The sequence below is a fragment of the Pelobates fuscus genome, chromosome 1, assembly GCF_036172605.1.
Source record: "Pelobates fuscus isolate aPelFus1 chromosome 1, aPelFus1.pri, whole genome shotgun sequence".
Classification (NCBI taxonomy): Eukaryota; Metazoa; Chordata; class Amphibia; order Anura; family Pelobatidae; genus Pelobates; species Pelobates fuscus.
In genome coordinates, this window is record NC_086317.1 from 275,254,462 (window position 1) to 275,270,632 (window position 16,171).

The following is a 16,171-nucleotide window of genomic DNA, read 5'->3' on the forward strand; positions in this document are numbered from 1 at the left end:
CTGATCTCTCTCCACCCATATTGACTTGTGTCTCTGACTGCCTCTCTGTGATTTCCAACTGGATGGATGCTCACTTCCTTAAACTCAACCTGTCCAAAACATAACTTCTGGTCTTTCCTTCCTCAAGTGTTCCTACTCCCGTGTCTGTCTCCCTCCAAGTCAACGGCGCCACCATCACCTCTACCTTGCAGGCTCACTGCCTAGGTGTTCTCTTTGACTCAGACCTCTCCTTCACCACTCATGTTCAGTCGATTGCCAAATCCTACCGCTTCCATCTCAAAAACATAGCTTGCATCCACCCCTATTTAACACCAGACGCAGCTAAGGTGCTGGTCCATGCCGTTGTTCTTTCTCGCTTGGCTACTGCAATCTCCTTCTCAGTGGTCTTACGCAAACTTATAATGAATGCGGCGGCAAGGCTATTTTCCTATCCGTCCGCACCTCCCACGCCTCCCCCCTCTGTCAGTCCCTTTATTGGCTTCCAGTTAGATATAGGACTCAATTTAAGATTCTGGTGCTTGCTTACAAGTCCCTACATAATACTGCTCCAACCTACCTATCCTCACTAATACACAAGTATGTCCTGTCGAGGCCCCTGTGCTCTGCCAAAGACCTACGTCTATCCTCTGCCCGTACTCCCACATACGATGCTCACCTCAAAGACTGCACCGCTGCAAACTTATAATGAATGCGGCGGCAAGGCTATTTTCCTATCCGTCCGCACCTCCCACGCCTCCCCCCTCTGTCAGTCCCTATATTGGCTTCCAGTTAGATATAGGACTCAATTTAAGATTCTGGTGCTTGCTTACAAGTCCCTACATAATACTGCTCCAACCTACCTATCCTCACTAATACACAAGTATGTCCTGTCGAGGCCCCTGTGCTCTGCCAAAGACCTACGTCTATCCTCTGCCCGTACTCCCACATACGATGCTCACCTCAAAGACTGCACCGCTGCAAACTTATAATGAATGCGGTGGCAAGGCTATTTTCCTGTCCGCCCGCACCTCCCATGCTTCCCCCTCTGTCAGTCCCTAGGGCTGCACCTTTTCTGTGGAACTCCCTTCTCTTGTCCGTTAGACTTTCACCCAGTCTCCACTCCCTCAAAAAATCTTTGAAAACACACTTCTTCAGGAAATAATATCATATAAACTGTTAGTGGGTTTTCATCCCCATCCCCCCATGACTCCTCTTCTGCAACTGTCATAAATAACCTACTAAGTTCTCATTGAACAATTTTCTAGCAACCTATTTCATTACCTCTACTTACAATCTTTGTGTCACTATAACCCACTCCCTCTAGCATGTAAGCTCATTGAACAGTGCACCAACCCCTCTGTTGCTGTGCATCCATTTGTCTGGTTACAATTACTGTTAGTCCACCCATTGTACAGCGCTACGGAATTTGCTGGCGCTATATAAATAATAAAATAACAATAATTGTTGACAGAGTTGAAAGCTTCCTCAAGATATCTTTCAGGTAAACTCCACTAAAATGGATAGATTTTAGCACTGTCTGTTTCTTTGGAATGTCCACATTTGGAATCATCGATTATACTGACACAAAATAGGGTGAAATGTGGAAGTCCAGGTAGATGGTGCTCTCCTTATGTACCAGTGTCAGGAGTTACACAAGACATCTGCATTTCTCTGCACATATCACAAAGACTTCATTAGGGCAAAGGTAGCATTTACAGCGAGACCTCAGCATCAGCCAACTGCAAAACATAAAGGAAGACACTATGGAAGGAAACACAACCTATCCTACTTCTTAACTGAGAAACCCTGTCAACTCACTAAAGATAAAAATACTGTATTTTTAATGAATACTTCTATGGCCCCTCCGAACTGCCTCCTCCAATTCTCGTTGGCCTAATGGTTAATATATAATTTCCTCCAGTACATCCAGAAATCATTTACTCTTGACTGCCTTATTTGGATGGTGACTGCAGTCTGTAATCAACAAATCATTGTTATATGTCCTTCTTCATTACATATGAATTGGTCACTATTGAAATCCTTTTTTGTTTGCTAGATAATTACAGTGCTATTGTTAGTGGTAACGATGCCTGCAGATGACAGGAAGCAATGGAACAAATATGGAAACAAATTTTTAGCGCAGTGGAAGATAGAAGACAGATAATTTATGTTTTAAATAAACTAAGGAAGTTATCAGTACACTATGATAAACATGTTTACATGTAATTATTGCTAACCTCCTATTATTGCAGATAGAAAAGTGAAGTCCAGCATCCACAGTAGGTGTAAATAGCACTCCAAAAATGTACTGAGGTTCCAAAGAGATGAAAAATATTTTGGCCTACTTAGAGGTTTTTGTCAAAATCCATACACTGATGTCCACTCCCCAGTACAGATAAATTGTTCACAAACAGTATACAAATACACATTAAGTCTGTGTGGCATTCATCTTAATAATCCCTCATTTCACATACACTCATACATACATACATACATGCATACTTTACATAAATTAGGCACACAAAAGTGTATAAATTATTACAATTTGAAATGTATATTTTGTATACATTTTTAAAAATTGTATTATTGTTTTATTTTATTTTTTCCTGAATTCCAAACAACACTGTAATATATGTATTATGTAATTTCCATTCCATTTACAGACTTGATGGAGTTATTCCCAAAACAGTGAATTGTGGAGAAGTGACAACCAGATTGCACAGTATTTATTGCAATTATTATTTTAGCATTTATGTTATTGCAACGGAGAGCACTGTTATCTGCCTTTTTATATTCTTGTCATTTTGGAATCAACTCAGGAGGAACCTTAATTCTATTGACCTCCAGCAGCTGTCAGCTGATATTGATTCACAACTACTATCCATCCCTTCCCTCTCCTGTCCCTCACTGGCCATCTCCACATATAACACTACCCTCAACTCTTGTGCTGAACCTGCAGCTCTGCTCACTCCCACCTTATTTGATTGCTACTTCCTGTCGCAATGTGTTTGATACCACACCTCCTATAGACTGTAAACTCGTTTTAACAGGGTCCTCATCAACCTATCGTTTCTGTAAGTTTTCTTGTAATTGTCCGATTTATAGTTAAATCCCCCCTCTCATAATATTGTAAAGTGCTACGGAATCTGCTGGCGCTATATAAATGGCAATATTAAATAAATAAATAAACAAAACTACCTCTCCTTTGGACACTTATCCACATATCCCATATGTGGGGATTATACCACTGTACACAACTACAACTGGAGTTGGTCATAGCTCCATTAAATGTGAGTAAGATACCGCTGTTTTATTATATACACCACACTTATGTTGATTTATTGCACTATTGGATTTCCTGTTCTTTCTGTTTTACATATCTATATGGATCTTACCAAGGAACTTACTTTCCAGTAGAAGAATCTACCATCTACACAATAACTTATATTTAAATTTAAAAGGGGTTTTCCTTTCTTATTCTGGACTATTTAATTTGATTGTGGACATCATTATTGTATTGTATTCTTCTGGCACAACCTCTGGTTATTTCTGTTGATTGTGAAAAGGGTTGGAGGGATCCCTTTTCTTTGGTTTGCTGCCCTGCCTGGTTGACGAGCGTTAAACCTGCTCTATTTTTTTGTATTAGTACAGATTTCCATAAAAAAAAAATGTTTTTAAATTGTTTGCTGTATTATACCTGTCTATGCTCTATATCTATATTATTGGTTATTTTTGCAAAATACTTTCAGAGTATGAAATATTAGATATTGTAGGAAATCCCAGATGATAAAAAATGTAATGCAAGGGTAAGTATGCATTTTAATAAAATGGCACTCCAACATGGAAATTATCATTGAGTTTTTTTATTTCACAATTTTTTTCTTAATTAGACAGCAATGCAAAAGAGAAAAACAATGTGTATGTATCTGTTTTGAAGAGGAGTGGTTTATTTCTCTCCTTTAACCCTTTTGTCTCTTTAAGCATTTAAGCAGGTGAGGGGTATGCGTACTGTAGTGTTCTAGAGCAATTGATGTATTGAAATACTTGTAATCATCTGCAGCTGAATATTGGCTAAAGTTGATGGCTAATTAATCCATAACACAAGTTACTGTTTGTTATTGGTTATCCCATATGGATGTGTTGACCAAATACAAATGAATGTATTTTTTTTATAGAAAATTGATACTGCTGCAGAAATTGTTTCAATAAACTCTCAATTAAGTAATGCACTTCCCAAAATATAAATAAGTGCTTGTTATTGTTAGAACTGTTAGTAGACCAAATCCAGGGTACTTATCTCTACCTACTAGCCTATTTAAAATGAAAAGGCACATTATAAGTGCTGAAAACAGGCTCCCCTACTGGTCAGGCACCTGCAGACAGGTGTCTCAACTCTCCCTAATGGGAAATATGGGCCTGACACTCGTCCTACAAACCTATTTGCCTTTTTTATTGCTTGTCTTGTATCTGAGAACACCAGAGAAAAGTCAACATAAAATGCAAGAGCATCATTATATATGTGCCTGTATTGATATATTTTAGGGCATTTCTGCCCTTGCAAGAGAGCTTTGGAAGTACTTTTTGCCTGAGCAAGATTGCCTGTCTCTCTTCCAGGTCTGCCTGTCATCTTAGCACTGATAAATACAGAAAATTTGTCATTGGCCATCCCCACCTTGAACCTCCAAGTCCAATTCCTACCTCTCAAAGTTTGGTGGTATGCACACAACATTATATGAAATAAATGATTTATTTCTGTAACATTTTGGTTTGATTCTAACAGTGAGCAGTGTACTCTGGTTGATAAAATGCAGCAGATGTTTTCCTGTTCGCTGGAATATTATACAGGCTTTAAGCAGATTCATTTTCCTTAGAGAAGATCTGCGGAAGATTAAAACATTATGCCACTTGTAGAAAATCAACAGAATTTTTATAACAGGATAAGCACTGCATTATTCAATGGTAAATTAACTTTCAATTACCTGAGCCATTTCAAAATACTGTACTGTCCTTAACATAATCAGCCGTGCATTATTCCATCCTAATATGTCTACAGTGGCGTGAGCAATTATATATCTTACAACAATACTCACAGTTGTCTCTCCATAAGGAAAACAATTCAAACAGCTTTGAAATAAATTAACACATTTATTTGTTATAAGAAACAATCAAACTGGAATTAGCTGAGTTAACTATTTTAGTTCTGGTGACATCTACAGGGTACGAAAAAAAATGGTTGCCTTGCTTCCCGTATGTATTTATAGCAATTCATATGTTATAATTATTTTTTATACTATTATTATATTGTTAGTTTTTCTTTTAGATAACACATCCACAATTTCAATTTCAATTAGCACCTCCAGCATCAGTAATGGAATAAGCTGCTAAGAAGCAGACTGACTTTGAAGAAATACTGCAAACCCAAACTGTAAATAGCACATTGTAAATCGCTTGTCATTAGTGCTGTCAGCAATTCCTGGGATCTCACAGCAAGAGACATCCAAACCCATCTGTCAAGCTCTTGTTTGGATCCTCACCCCTTTTAAAAGCATTGTTGAAAAAAATGTTGGTTGGACTGCCTTTTCCTGCTGAGCTCCACATATGTAGAATGACCTCCCAGAAAATATCAAATCTGCAATCTGACTGCTGTCCCCGAAAACATCTGTCTCATTGTAGGGTCAGCAAATCAGCTCATCTGAGTATTAGTGACTAGTAAATATATGCTATACTTACCTTTCACAAGGAAGAAAACATTTAGAATTCTTTGTTTTCAAGAATGTCATGTAAGGCAAAATCAATATTATATTGTTAGAATGTTATATGATTTAAACATCTACAAACCCAATAGTAAGTATTTAGTGGGTATATACCAATAGTACGTAGAGGTGTGTACTGAAAAAAAATGCAGACAGGCAGTTGGTTTCAAGGGTTACTCCAACCAAAAAATAATGTTTTTGTAAAACATTGGTTTTGGATGTAGTAACCTTTTCTGTGTAGGTATGCCTCCTTCCAATGCCAAAAGAAAGTTAGAAAAAAAACGGCTTAAAGGAACACTATAGTCACCTAAATTACTTTAGCTAAATAAAGCAGTTTTAGTGTATAGATCATTCCCCTGCAATTTCACTGCTCAATTCACTGTCATTTAGGAGTTAAATAACTTTGTTTCTGTTTATGCAGCCCTAGCCACACCTCTCCTGGCTATGATTGACAGAGCCTGCATGGAAAAAAAACTGGTTTCACTTTCAAACAGATGTAATTTACCTTAAATAATTGTATCTCAATCTCTAAATTTAACTTTAATCACATACAGGAGGCTCTTGCAGGTTCTAGCAAGCTATTAACATAGCAGGGGATAAGACAATCGTAATTAAACAGAACTTGCAATAGAGAAAGCCTAAATAGGGCTCTCTTTACAGGAAGTGTTTATGGAAGGCTGTGCAAGTCACATGCAGGGAGGTGTGACTAGGGTTCATAGACAAAGGGATTTAACTCCTAAATGGCAGAGGATTAAGCAGTGAGGCTGCAGGGGCATTTTCTATACACCAAAACTGCTTCACTAAGCTAAAGTTGTTCAGGTGACTATAGTGTCCCTTTAAAATACAACACTTTTCCCAGGCCAAGTTCTCTCTCAGCATGATCCTTCTTGCCCAATATCACTCCCCTATAAACAGAGAGGGATGGATGGCAGGGAGGATGGACTGAGGGGAGGACAGTGGCGACAAGCACCGCTGACCGTCTGGCACCAGCATGCTCTGGATGCTGATGTCAAATGCCAATTTTTAACAGAATTGATATTAGCCAGGACAGAATCTTATTCCTGGCTAACTATTATTATTATTATTATGTTATTACTTATATAGCGCCAACAAATTCCGCAGCGCTTTACAGTGGGTGGACGAACAAACATGTAGTTGTAACCGGACAAGTTGGACACACAGGAACAGAGGGGTTGAGGGCCCTGCTCAATGAGCTTACATGCTAGTGGGAATGGGGTAAAGTGACACAAAAGGTAAGGATAGTATTAGATTCATGACAGTTGCAAGAGAGATATCAGTCGGGAGCTATTAACAGTTTAATTGATACTCTTTTATGAAGAAGTGAGTTTTTAATGATTTTTTTGAAGGAGTGGAGACTGGGTGAGCATCTAATGGAGGAAGGAAGTGAGTTCCACAGGAACGGTTACACCTCTGGCAGTGAAAGGGTTAACCTCTGGAAGTGCAGCGTTTCAAAGCTGAACTCTCCATATACAGACTCCAGACACCATGACCACTTAAAATCACTAAAGTGGTGATAGTGCTCTAAGGGCAACACTCTAAGAGATTTGATGTTAAAATGTGGATGCTTTGTTAATTTCTGGGGTGTTATTTTACAGTTGTGGATATTTGTATAAAAACACTGCTGGACCAGTTTTGTTGTTGTAATACAATTATTTAACGTGCTAGATTATTTTAAGTACTTAGATTATTTGGAGCTGCTAGAACCAAGACTTAGAATGTGTCTTAGATAATGGGGTAAATGTGGCACAGGTGGATTTACTGTATGTCTTTAGTCGATGATTGGTATTAAAATTGTATTTATTTATGTATTTATATCTGGCAAAAGTAATTTCTGTTCAAAAGTTTACAAGATAGCATATTAATATAAAACCCCAATGAGAGGCTTGCGTCTATTTACATAAGACATAAGCCAAGTTGTAATTTGAAATTGTTTGGTTTAACTGGTGATTGTTTAGTTAAACTAATTTGTTCTTGTTTCCACACATCTCTGAGATAGTTTGTCAGCATTTAGAAACTGTTTTCAGAAATTCATCTCTTGGCCTCAGAGAACGCCTGCTCTACTTTAGCTTCAGGTCGCTATATGTTTGTTTTCCTAGTGTAAATACATGGACACAGTTAAGGCATTGCAAGCCATGGGTGGTTTATTTCTAAATTTAGAGAATATAATCGACCTCAGAACTTTGAAAATGTAACACTGAGTGAACTTGAAATATTAAAGATGATTTTCTAGAAACAAAGTTCTAACCAGCGAAAAATGTATTGCAAACCATACAAACCAAGACTTCTGTCACTTATTCACTAGATGGTATAGCATTTTTTCTTGGTGAATAAAATCCACATTTTAAGCTTGAAATATTAAAGCTGAAGTCCAGTAAAGCTAAATGGTGTACTCTAACACAACAACATTTAAATCTGTCTGTATCATGGCATGTGCCAGGGTTAAAGTGAAAGGTGGTACATATAAGGAAAATGGCCCAAACCTCTTCTGCACCCCTCGACTGGTGTGGTGGAGGTTAATAACAATAAGTCTGGGGTGTATCGGGCATGAATGAATAGGGAAGGGGTTGGCTGTACTGGAGTAAGTCTTGCCTAGGGCTGCCTTGTGATTGGTTGGATTTACACGTTAACAAATAACTTTGCAGTGAAATCTGTTCAGGTCCGCAGTAACATGTAAATGTTCATAGAAAAGAAGGTTTCCTTTAGAACCCTCGAGTGGAAAATCAAAATATAACACTGTTTTTATCTTAAGATTTGAAGAGCATTTTCTAAACACATGCATGTGTGTGTTTGTGTCTGTGTGTGTGTGTGTGTCTGTGTGTGTGTGTGTGTTTATAAAGAGCGTCATTTAAACCCTTGGGTGGAGAGTTAAGATATATCACAATAATTGTGTGCATAAGCTTATTTTTTCATATTTTTTTTAAAAAATAAACTACCACTATAAAGTACTGCTATGTGAAATAGAAAAACTGTCCTCAATGTTCAAGTGAGTTATTTGTTCCCTACTAAAAGACATATGTACAATTTTTCACAACAGGTAATGTTTACTAATGCGGCAAATAGAGTAAATAAAGTATTTTTTTTACTTTGTTGACTTGTAAATAGTTAGTTTTGCTAACTGCATTTTTATAATATATCAAACTGTATATCTTGTTTATTTTAAAATACTGCTTCTAATAGTTTCCATATGCTATAGTACAGTGTAGCGCTTAATTACCTCCTGTTCTCGAATTTCTAGACATTTAATAAATATATTTGTTAAAAGTCGAAATGAAAATTAAAGGTTGAGCAATGTGCATATTACGAGTAAAGAGTACGCTGTAATTGGTGTACTGATGAGAGATTACAGATCTAAGAGGTGTCAAAGCTCTGGGTTAAGCTGATGAATAAATTATGCTACCTGTTCTAATGGCAAGCGGATTTGCATAAAACATAAGCAGGGATATGTTTAATCTAAATACTATATCATTTTGTTTTCTATATTAATGTTGCAATTAGAGAACTATCTCAGGAGAATATATACCTTGTATCTCATGAGAATACATGTCTGCTCACTGTACTATTTATTTGCAAACCTGAATATTGTATATAGAACAGACAGGGAGTCATTGCAATGCTCTAGATCAGATCTAGATTAAGAAGGTTTGATGGGAATGTAATACTCTTAAAACCATGCACAAGTAGAGTTGTGTATTTTAAAATGTATGTTAAATAGATTTAATATCTAAAAGCAAACTAGGGACTAAGTGAGAACAAATTCTGTATACATATACAAAAAATTTTATGGTTGATGTCTCTAGGTTTGTTAGCTGGTTATTAGTATCCAGATTAAATGCGTCTACTTCTGCAGCAGGCTTATGGGTCTACCTATTTAATATAGCCAGGGCTGGCGTGTCCATAAGGGCACTAGAGCAGGGGTGCGGAAATATCCGAATCTCCTGCCTCTGGCTGCGGACTCAGATTTTTCAACTTACCTCTCTCTCCCTGCAGCCAGCAGCCAGCAGCCAGCAGCCAGCACACAGAGCAGCCAGTGAGGTCGGCCAGCCCCTCCTGATGATGTCAGGAGGAGAGGTGTGACTTCCATTGCTCTTCTCCCAGACTCCCCAGCGGAGTTGCATATAGGCTTGGTTTACCTAATTGTTTCTACCTTGCATTCTAACATTTCTTCTTACAAATAGTTGTTGTTATTATTATTGTATATGTTTGTTGATAGGTGTCAATTTTTAAGCTTGTATTGCTATCTGCTGTTTATTCTTCCTTTTTGTTCTTGATTCTGTGCTGTATTGCCACTTTAAGTATATTTGAGTGCTTTTGGAAGATGCTGGTTTGTAACTACCTTTGGTGTGGTTTATACTTAGCTAAGGGTATGTGCTGAGAGTATTTCATCTATACATATTATGTTGATAGGGTCTACCACACCAGGCAAGGTGCAGACTGTGAAAAATGGCCTCTGAGACAATCCAGCACATAGCAGCTGGGTGCAAGATGTTAACAGGGACAGCATACACAGATAGGCACAACCAAGTTGCTGGGCATGTGTACTAAAATATCTCCACTGAATATGGGCTGGACCTGCCTAAGTCCATATGGGAGATATCACAAAGGGCAGTTGAGAATGATAGGGCTAAGACCCTGTGGGGTTTTTAGATCCAGACAGACAAGACAAGCAAGTACTGGTCAACCAACCTGACAACCAAGAATGAGGTGGTAGTGCATGTGGCAATACCCAATGACTATACTATTAGGAAGAAGGAACTTAAGAAGGTGGAAAAATATCAAGGACTGAAAGAGGAGCTAGAAAGGATGTGAAAAGTGAAGACAGAAGTAGTCCCAGTTGTGACAGGAGCTCTGGGAGCTGTGACCCCCAAGTTGGGTGAGTGGCTTCAATAGATTTCAGGTGTAACAACTGAGATTGCAGTCCAGGAACAGCTAAGATACTGGGCAAAACCCTCACACTCCCAGGTCTCTGGTAGAAAACCCAAGAACGAGGAACATATATCACCCAGGAGGGGTGAGAAAATCAATATTTTAAATATATATATATTGATAGATATGTATATGAATATATGGTGTGGTATTCAAAAACTCATTACCATGAGATGGACCATTCATTATTTATATTTGACTATTTTCTCTTGGGAGTGTATACATTTAGGAAATTTTGTAGTTGGAGGTTATTATTATTATTTATTTAAGCAGCATTCATGATGAGTCACTGGAAACAACTAGTTTACATTTTAATTCACATAGATATCTCAGAGATGTCACTTTCTCAAAATATTGATTTTTGTTCACTCCAACATATTGACCTAATAAAAATATCTTCATTGTTCCTTAGTAGCTGCTTTTATGCATCTAAGCAGTGTTGAGTGAAGATTTTAGTAGCCAATAGATCTTTGTAATAATATTTGCCATGTGCACTGTATATCACAGACTTCCAAATGATTACTGTATATGGTTTGCATATGTCTCACCCACAAGATGTATCTGTCAACACCAACCAACGTGCATCATCAATATTCCACTTTGTCGTAACAAGTGCCAATTTTACTGGAAGATGGGTATTTTACTTGCGCAGTTGTTATTATATGTATACAATAGCAACATTTGAATGTGTGCAATCTGTCAGTACAACCACGTAACAAACATACTTGAAACTGGTAGAAAATTCAATATGTTGGAAATCAAATTGCATTGCAAGTAAAACAAGAAATTATGGAAACGGGTGCACGGTGGAAGCATATAAAACCCATTCAGAGAAACAGAAGAACATTTTTATCAAATATATTTTGAACCAGCTTTTGTATAGATCATTTTTTCAGACACTACCAGCCATTTGCCTTTGCTTACTATCAAATACATAATGATTAAAATAATCTATCATCTAATATAAAATAATATATATATTATTTTTCAGTTAAATTCAATTGTGTCAGATCAGCAATAAATGGCATGATTGTCTAGAGCAGGTAGATGGATACCTATTTTCTAATATCCATGTGCATAGTATAGCTGTAAATGTGAACAGTAAATGTCAATATGTTTTATGTAACACAGGATACTACAGATCACTATCCATCAACGAATATATTTAACATTAAATCCACATCATAAACAAAATATCCAAAATAGCAATTGCATTAAAAATATCTTCTAAAATCTAACAACCTACATGAAACTTTATTCTAGCTTCTGTTAAACCAGGGGTCCTCAAACTCTGGCCCCCCAGATTTTGCTGAACTACAACTCCCATGATTCTTTGAATTGCATAGATAGCCAGAGAATCATGCGAGTTGTAGTTCAGCAACATCTGGGGGCCCGGAGTTTGAGGACCCCTGTGTTAAACTCATGTTTCTACAAAAACAAATCCACACAAAAACTAAATCAACAGCCTCCGGCAAAATCTATTGTGTAACTCCCAATTTGTAAAACTGAACAGTGGAAAAAAGATGCCAGATTTCTCATTTCAGCAGCTCTCCAGCAGTCTAAACCACAAACAAGATTTAGGAAATGAGGCCCCAATGGGTCATGTCTGACTTGAGTGGGTGAAAGTGGACTTAAGGTTAATGATGTCATTGACACCAAGAGCAAGTGACTTCACCAGGCCATAAAACCACAGCAATGATAGAGGCTTAACAGTCCAAGTTGAATTACAGGTGGGAGCTGAATACTGCCTTTTTTTTCTATAGCACTTACAACAGCAGCTGGGTCTTAGTCAGAGGCTAATAAAGCAGAACATAAATGAGCATGAATATTGCCTCAGTTGAATTAAACAGGTCAGGAGGTTGTCTTAGGAAAATATACAGCAGATGCAACGTTTACAAATATCACAAGTCACATTGCTTTTGCTACAGTGAAACCAGACCTGAAGTCATCTGCATTAGATCAACCCCATGTAACTGTAAAATTGTTAAATTCTACCTGCTTGTGTTTTTTCTGGAACCTCTTCTTTCCAAATTGTTGGCAAAGATTTCGGTCATTTTCTCTGTCTGAATCATAGTTGTGGCTGCATTTGTTGTTCTTTCGTGATGTGTAAGAAAGTCCATTAGTGAGTATATCTCTTTTCTTTTTGGTAAGAGGTGACGACTGGTGACTAACAGTGTTATCTTCTGATATCAAGATCCCTTCCTTCTGGAAAAAAATAAATAACATAAGTCATATTAGAGAACATTTACTAACTAGAAACACTATTTTCCTCAATCTGATCTAGAACCCAAATAAAATGAAATTCACAGGTTATAGTACAAAACGTAGCTTTAAATGTCCAATTTTCACCCTCCCCGATTATAGTATAATGAAAATTACAGTAAAGTTTAATATAATAAAGAACATCAGTTAAATAAACACTGCCACTTCTTTGGAAACTACACCATTGAATAAAACAGTGAAAATCATTTATAACTTATGTAAACCAATTTTCATGACATTCTCTAATTTCTTTTAAATTTACACTTAATTTAAATTTTTAACTTCCGAAATACACATTTGTTAAATACAGGGATATGTAAATATGATATTAAAAATCACGACCAGTGACATTTCCCTTTAATAACAAAGCATCTGATTCATATATGTACTGGTAAATATAGAAGCTTTACTAACAATGCAGTACTGATATCATCTGAGTCTAGTTAATTCTGGGGAAATGGGGGTGGCCAGTGTTAAAATAATGATATAAGACAGAGCAATCTGTTGGTTTTTCAGACACACACCTCAGGCCATAAAGTACTATTGAGTTATAGGTTTGATCAAAGACAACCAGAGGAAATCACTGCTACAAGCAGCAACAACTGATCTGATGTCAATCTATATTCGTCATCTGCTGTCACTTGATCTCTTTCTCTAGGCATGTGCTCTATAAGGGGGACCTGCCATCCGCAAAACATCTGAAATATTATTCTTTATAAAGTGATACCATATTACTTTTGGATGACTAATTTACTTTAACCTGCTTATGACTGATGATATACTAGGACTGCCATGAAATCATAGGATTTGACTAAACTCATTGTCCATAGTTAACTCAATAAATGCTTAGATACATCAGTCTAGTGTAAATCCCTAGCCATCAAAGCAGGAGAATTTGTATATAGCAACATACCATACAGAACTAGAAACAGATTCTATCACCCAAACAATGTTTATAGTGGTAATGCAAAGGATCAAGGTTCGATAACATATTTAATATTAGTAAATAAGGCCTTGATTTAATATTGTTGAATAAGCTTTTTTCATGATTTAATATTTTTGGATAATTCCATATTTTAAACTATAAAAAAACACATTATTTATATATATATATATATATATATATATATATATATATATATATATATATATATATATATATAAATCAATATAAAAATCTAAATATTAAAATATTTTTCAAAATATTAAATAATTTAGAAAATGTTATCTAAAACTATTAAATCATTTGGAAAGCTTATCCATAAATATTAAATCAAAAAGAAACGTCATCATCGTGGTGGTCATAAAATGTATCATACACAGTTTGGATTTTTTTTTTCCCTGAGGAGTTGGCTGTTTTTTGGAAAGTTGCAAAACAGGTTGAGAACCTGCTACAGCCACAGTGCATTACATTTTTGGGACAACTGCAATGTATATTCAGTCAGACACAATTTATAATATTTGCTAAATATTGAATATAGCTTTACCTATAAAACAGAGGTTTGCCTTTTGTATGTAACTAAAGCACTGAAACGCAGATGCAAATGCAGGAATAATTACTATTATGTTTAAAGATCATTTGAAATATTTGTCAACATGGCAAGGATTTAATAAGAAAATAAAAATCAAAAGACAATTTATTATTTAATATACTGTATATAACATAAAACAATATTTACACTATATGTGACACAGCCCTATTTATTTTTGTAATAATTGACTAATAGTGAGAATAGTGAGAATAGTGCACATCTAAAAATGCTTTTGAGGAATTAAAAAACCCATGGGTTTTAAACATCTTTGGTGAGATGGGCTTGAGATCAGAAATAGATCTACAGACTATGACCTGTTGGAAAAACTTCACCAAAGTCTATGTGATTTATTTAGATAAGTTTTTCTAACAGTACTGAATCATTTGGACAATTTGTAAATGTAGGCCCAAATTGAAAGCCGATAGAGTGTATAAAACAAGCTTCCCCAAACTCCGGCCCTCCAGATGTTGCTGAACTACAACTCCCGTGATTCTATGAATGAAATAGATAGGCTGAGAATCATGGGAGTTGCAACATCTGGAGGGCCGGAGTTTGGGGAAGCCTGGTATAAAACATTGACTTTATAGCTGTTTGTCTCATTTCTTTGTAACAAAGAATATATATTTATGCATCATATATCATATAATTGTGATACACCAACTCATTGTGACAAAAGGGTGAAAATTCAATATATTTAAAACCCATTCATCTCTTGATCTATGCTTTTGTAGTTCTACAAGAAAAATGTATACCATAGAGGGATATCAAATCAATCAACTTGACACTTTTTCTTGTTATAACACCGAATGACACGAAACCATGATTTATTTAAAAGCACAGATCACTTACACATTTATTTAAGACAAAACCATCTAATGCAAGTTGACACAAGATCCAAAATGCCTCTAATGTTCAACAGTCATTCATTTTTGAATGTCATATTTAATCTCACGGAAGGCAAATCAAGTATTTTGGCTACGCTAGTGTCACTTTGGTTTTCACAAACACCCCTGGTAGGACTAAACAAAGACATGATATAACAAAAACAATGCTAGCCCTGGAAATTAGACATGCTCAGAGCACAAATGGCTAAGTACATTAGACACTCTAATTTTGCTCGGAAGGCAGATTTTGGAACTAACCCAGGAGGCTTGAAAAAAACCAAACTTTAAAAACAAACAAAGTAGTTGTCAGATTAGATTAACAGCGCTGTTAGCAACAAGTCATTCTGAGAACACGTCAACAAGAAAATAGTTTTTGAATTGAAACATAGACAGTGGAAAAGACTCAATTAATTTTTTATCAAATTAGAATTTAACAATATGCTGCATTAAATTAACCTACAACACCTTCTAGAGTGATAAACGCACGTTATAATTGCAAATATTGCAGAAAATCATAACTTATGGAAAGCAAGAAAAAATCATATAATAATTAGAACATTTGCTAAAAGCTTACAGATTACATATAGATTATTCTCTTGGGTGAGAGAGCAAAACATGAAAAATATCACAGCATTTATAACAAAACAGGGTATAGAGGTGAACTGAAAAGAGTAATGTAAGTTTGCCTAATTTTTAATTTGACATTTTCAATTCTTGTTTTATTAATTATCACATACAGCAAGTACTAGTGCTCTGTTAACAAAGGATATAATACAATATAAATATTTGGAATACACACCTGTTGGTTTCTCACAGT

The 16,171-nt window shown here is 36.1% G+C and overlaps 1 protein-coding gene across 6 annotated transcripts in view; it reads right to left on the reverse strand.

Moving 5' to 3' along the window:
- The window catches only part of AUTS2 (activator of transcription and developmental regulator AUTS2), a 1,446,188-nt gene that overhangs the window by 1,066,514 nt on the left and 363,503 nt on the right, over positions 1-16,171 (reverse strand). For all 6 annotated transcript variants that reach the window (XM_063457388.1, XM_063457392.1, XM_063457394.1 and 3 more), the window contains exon 2: positions 12,672-12,881. In XM_063457388.1, the coding sequence (XP_063313458.1) occupies positions 12,672-12,881 (210 nt within the window). The remainder of the gene's footprint in view (positions 1-12,671; positions 12,882-16,171) is intronic.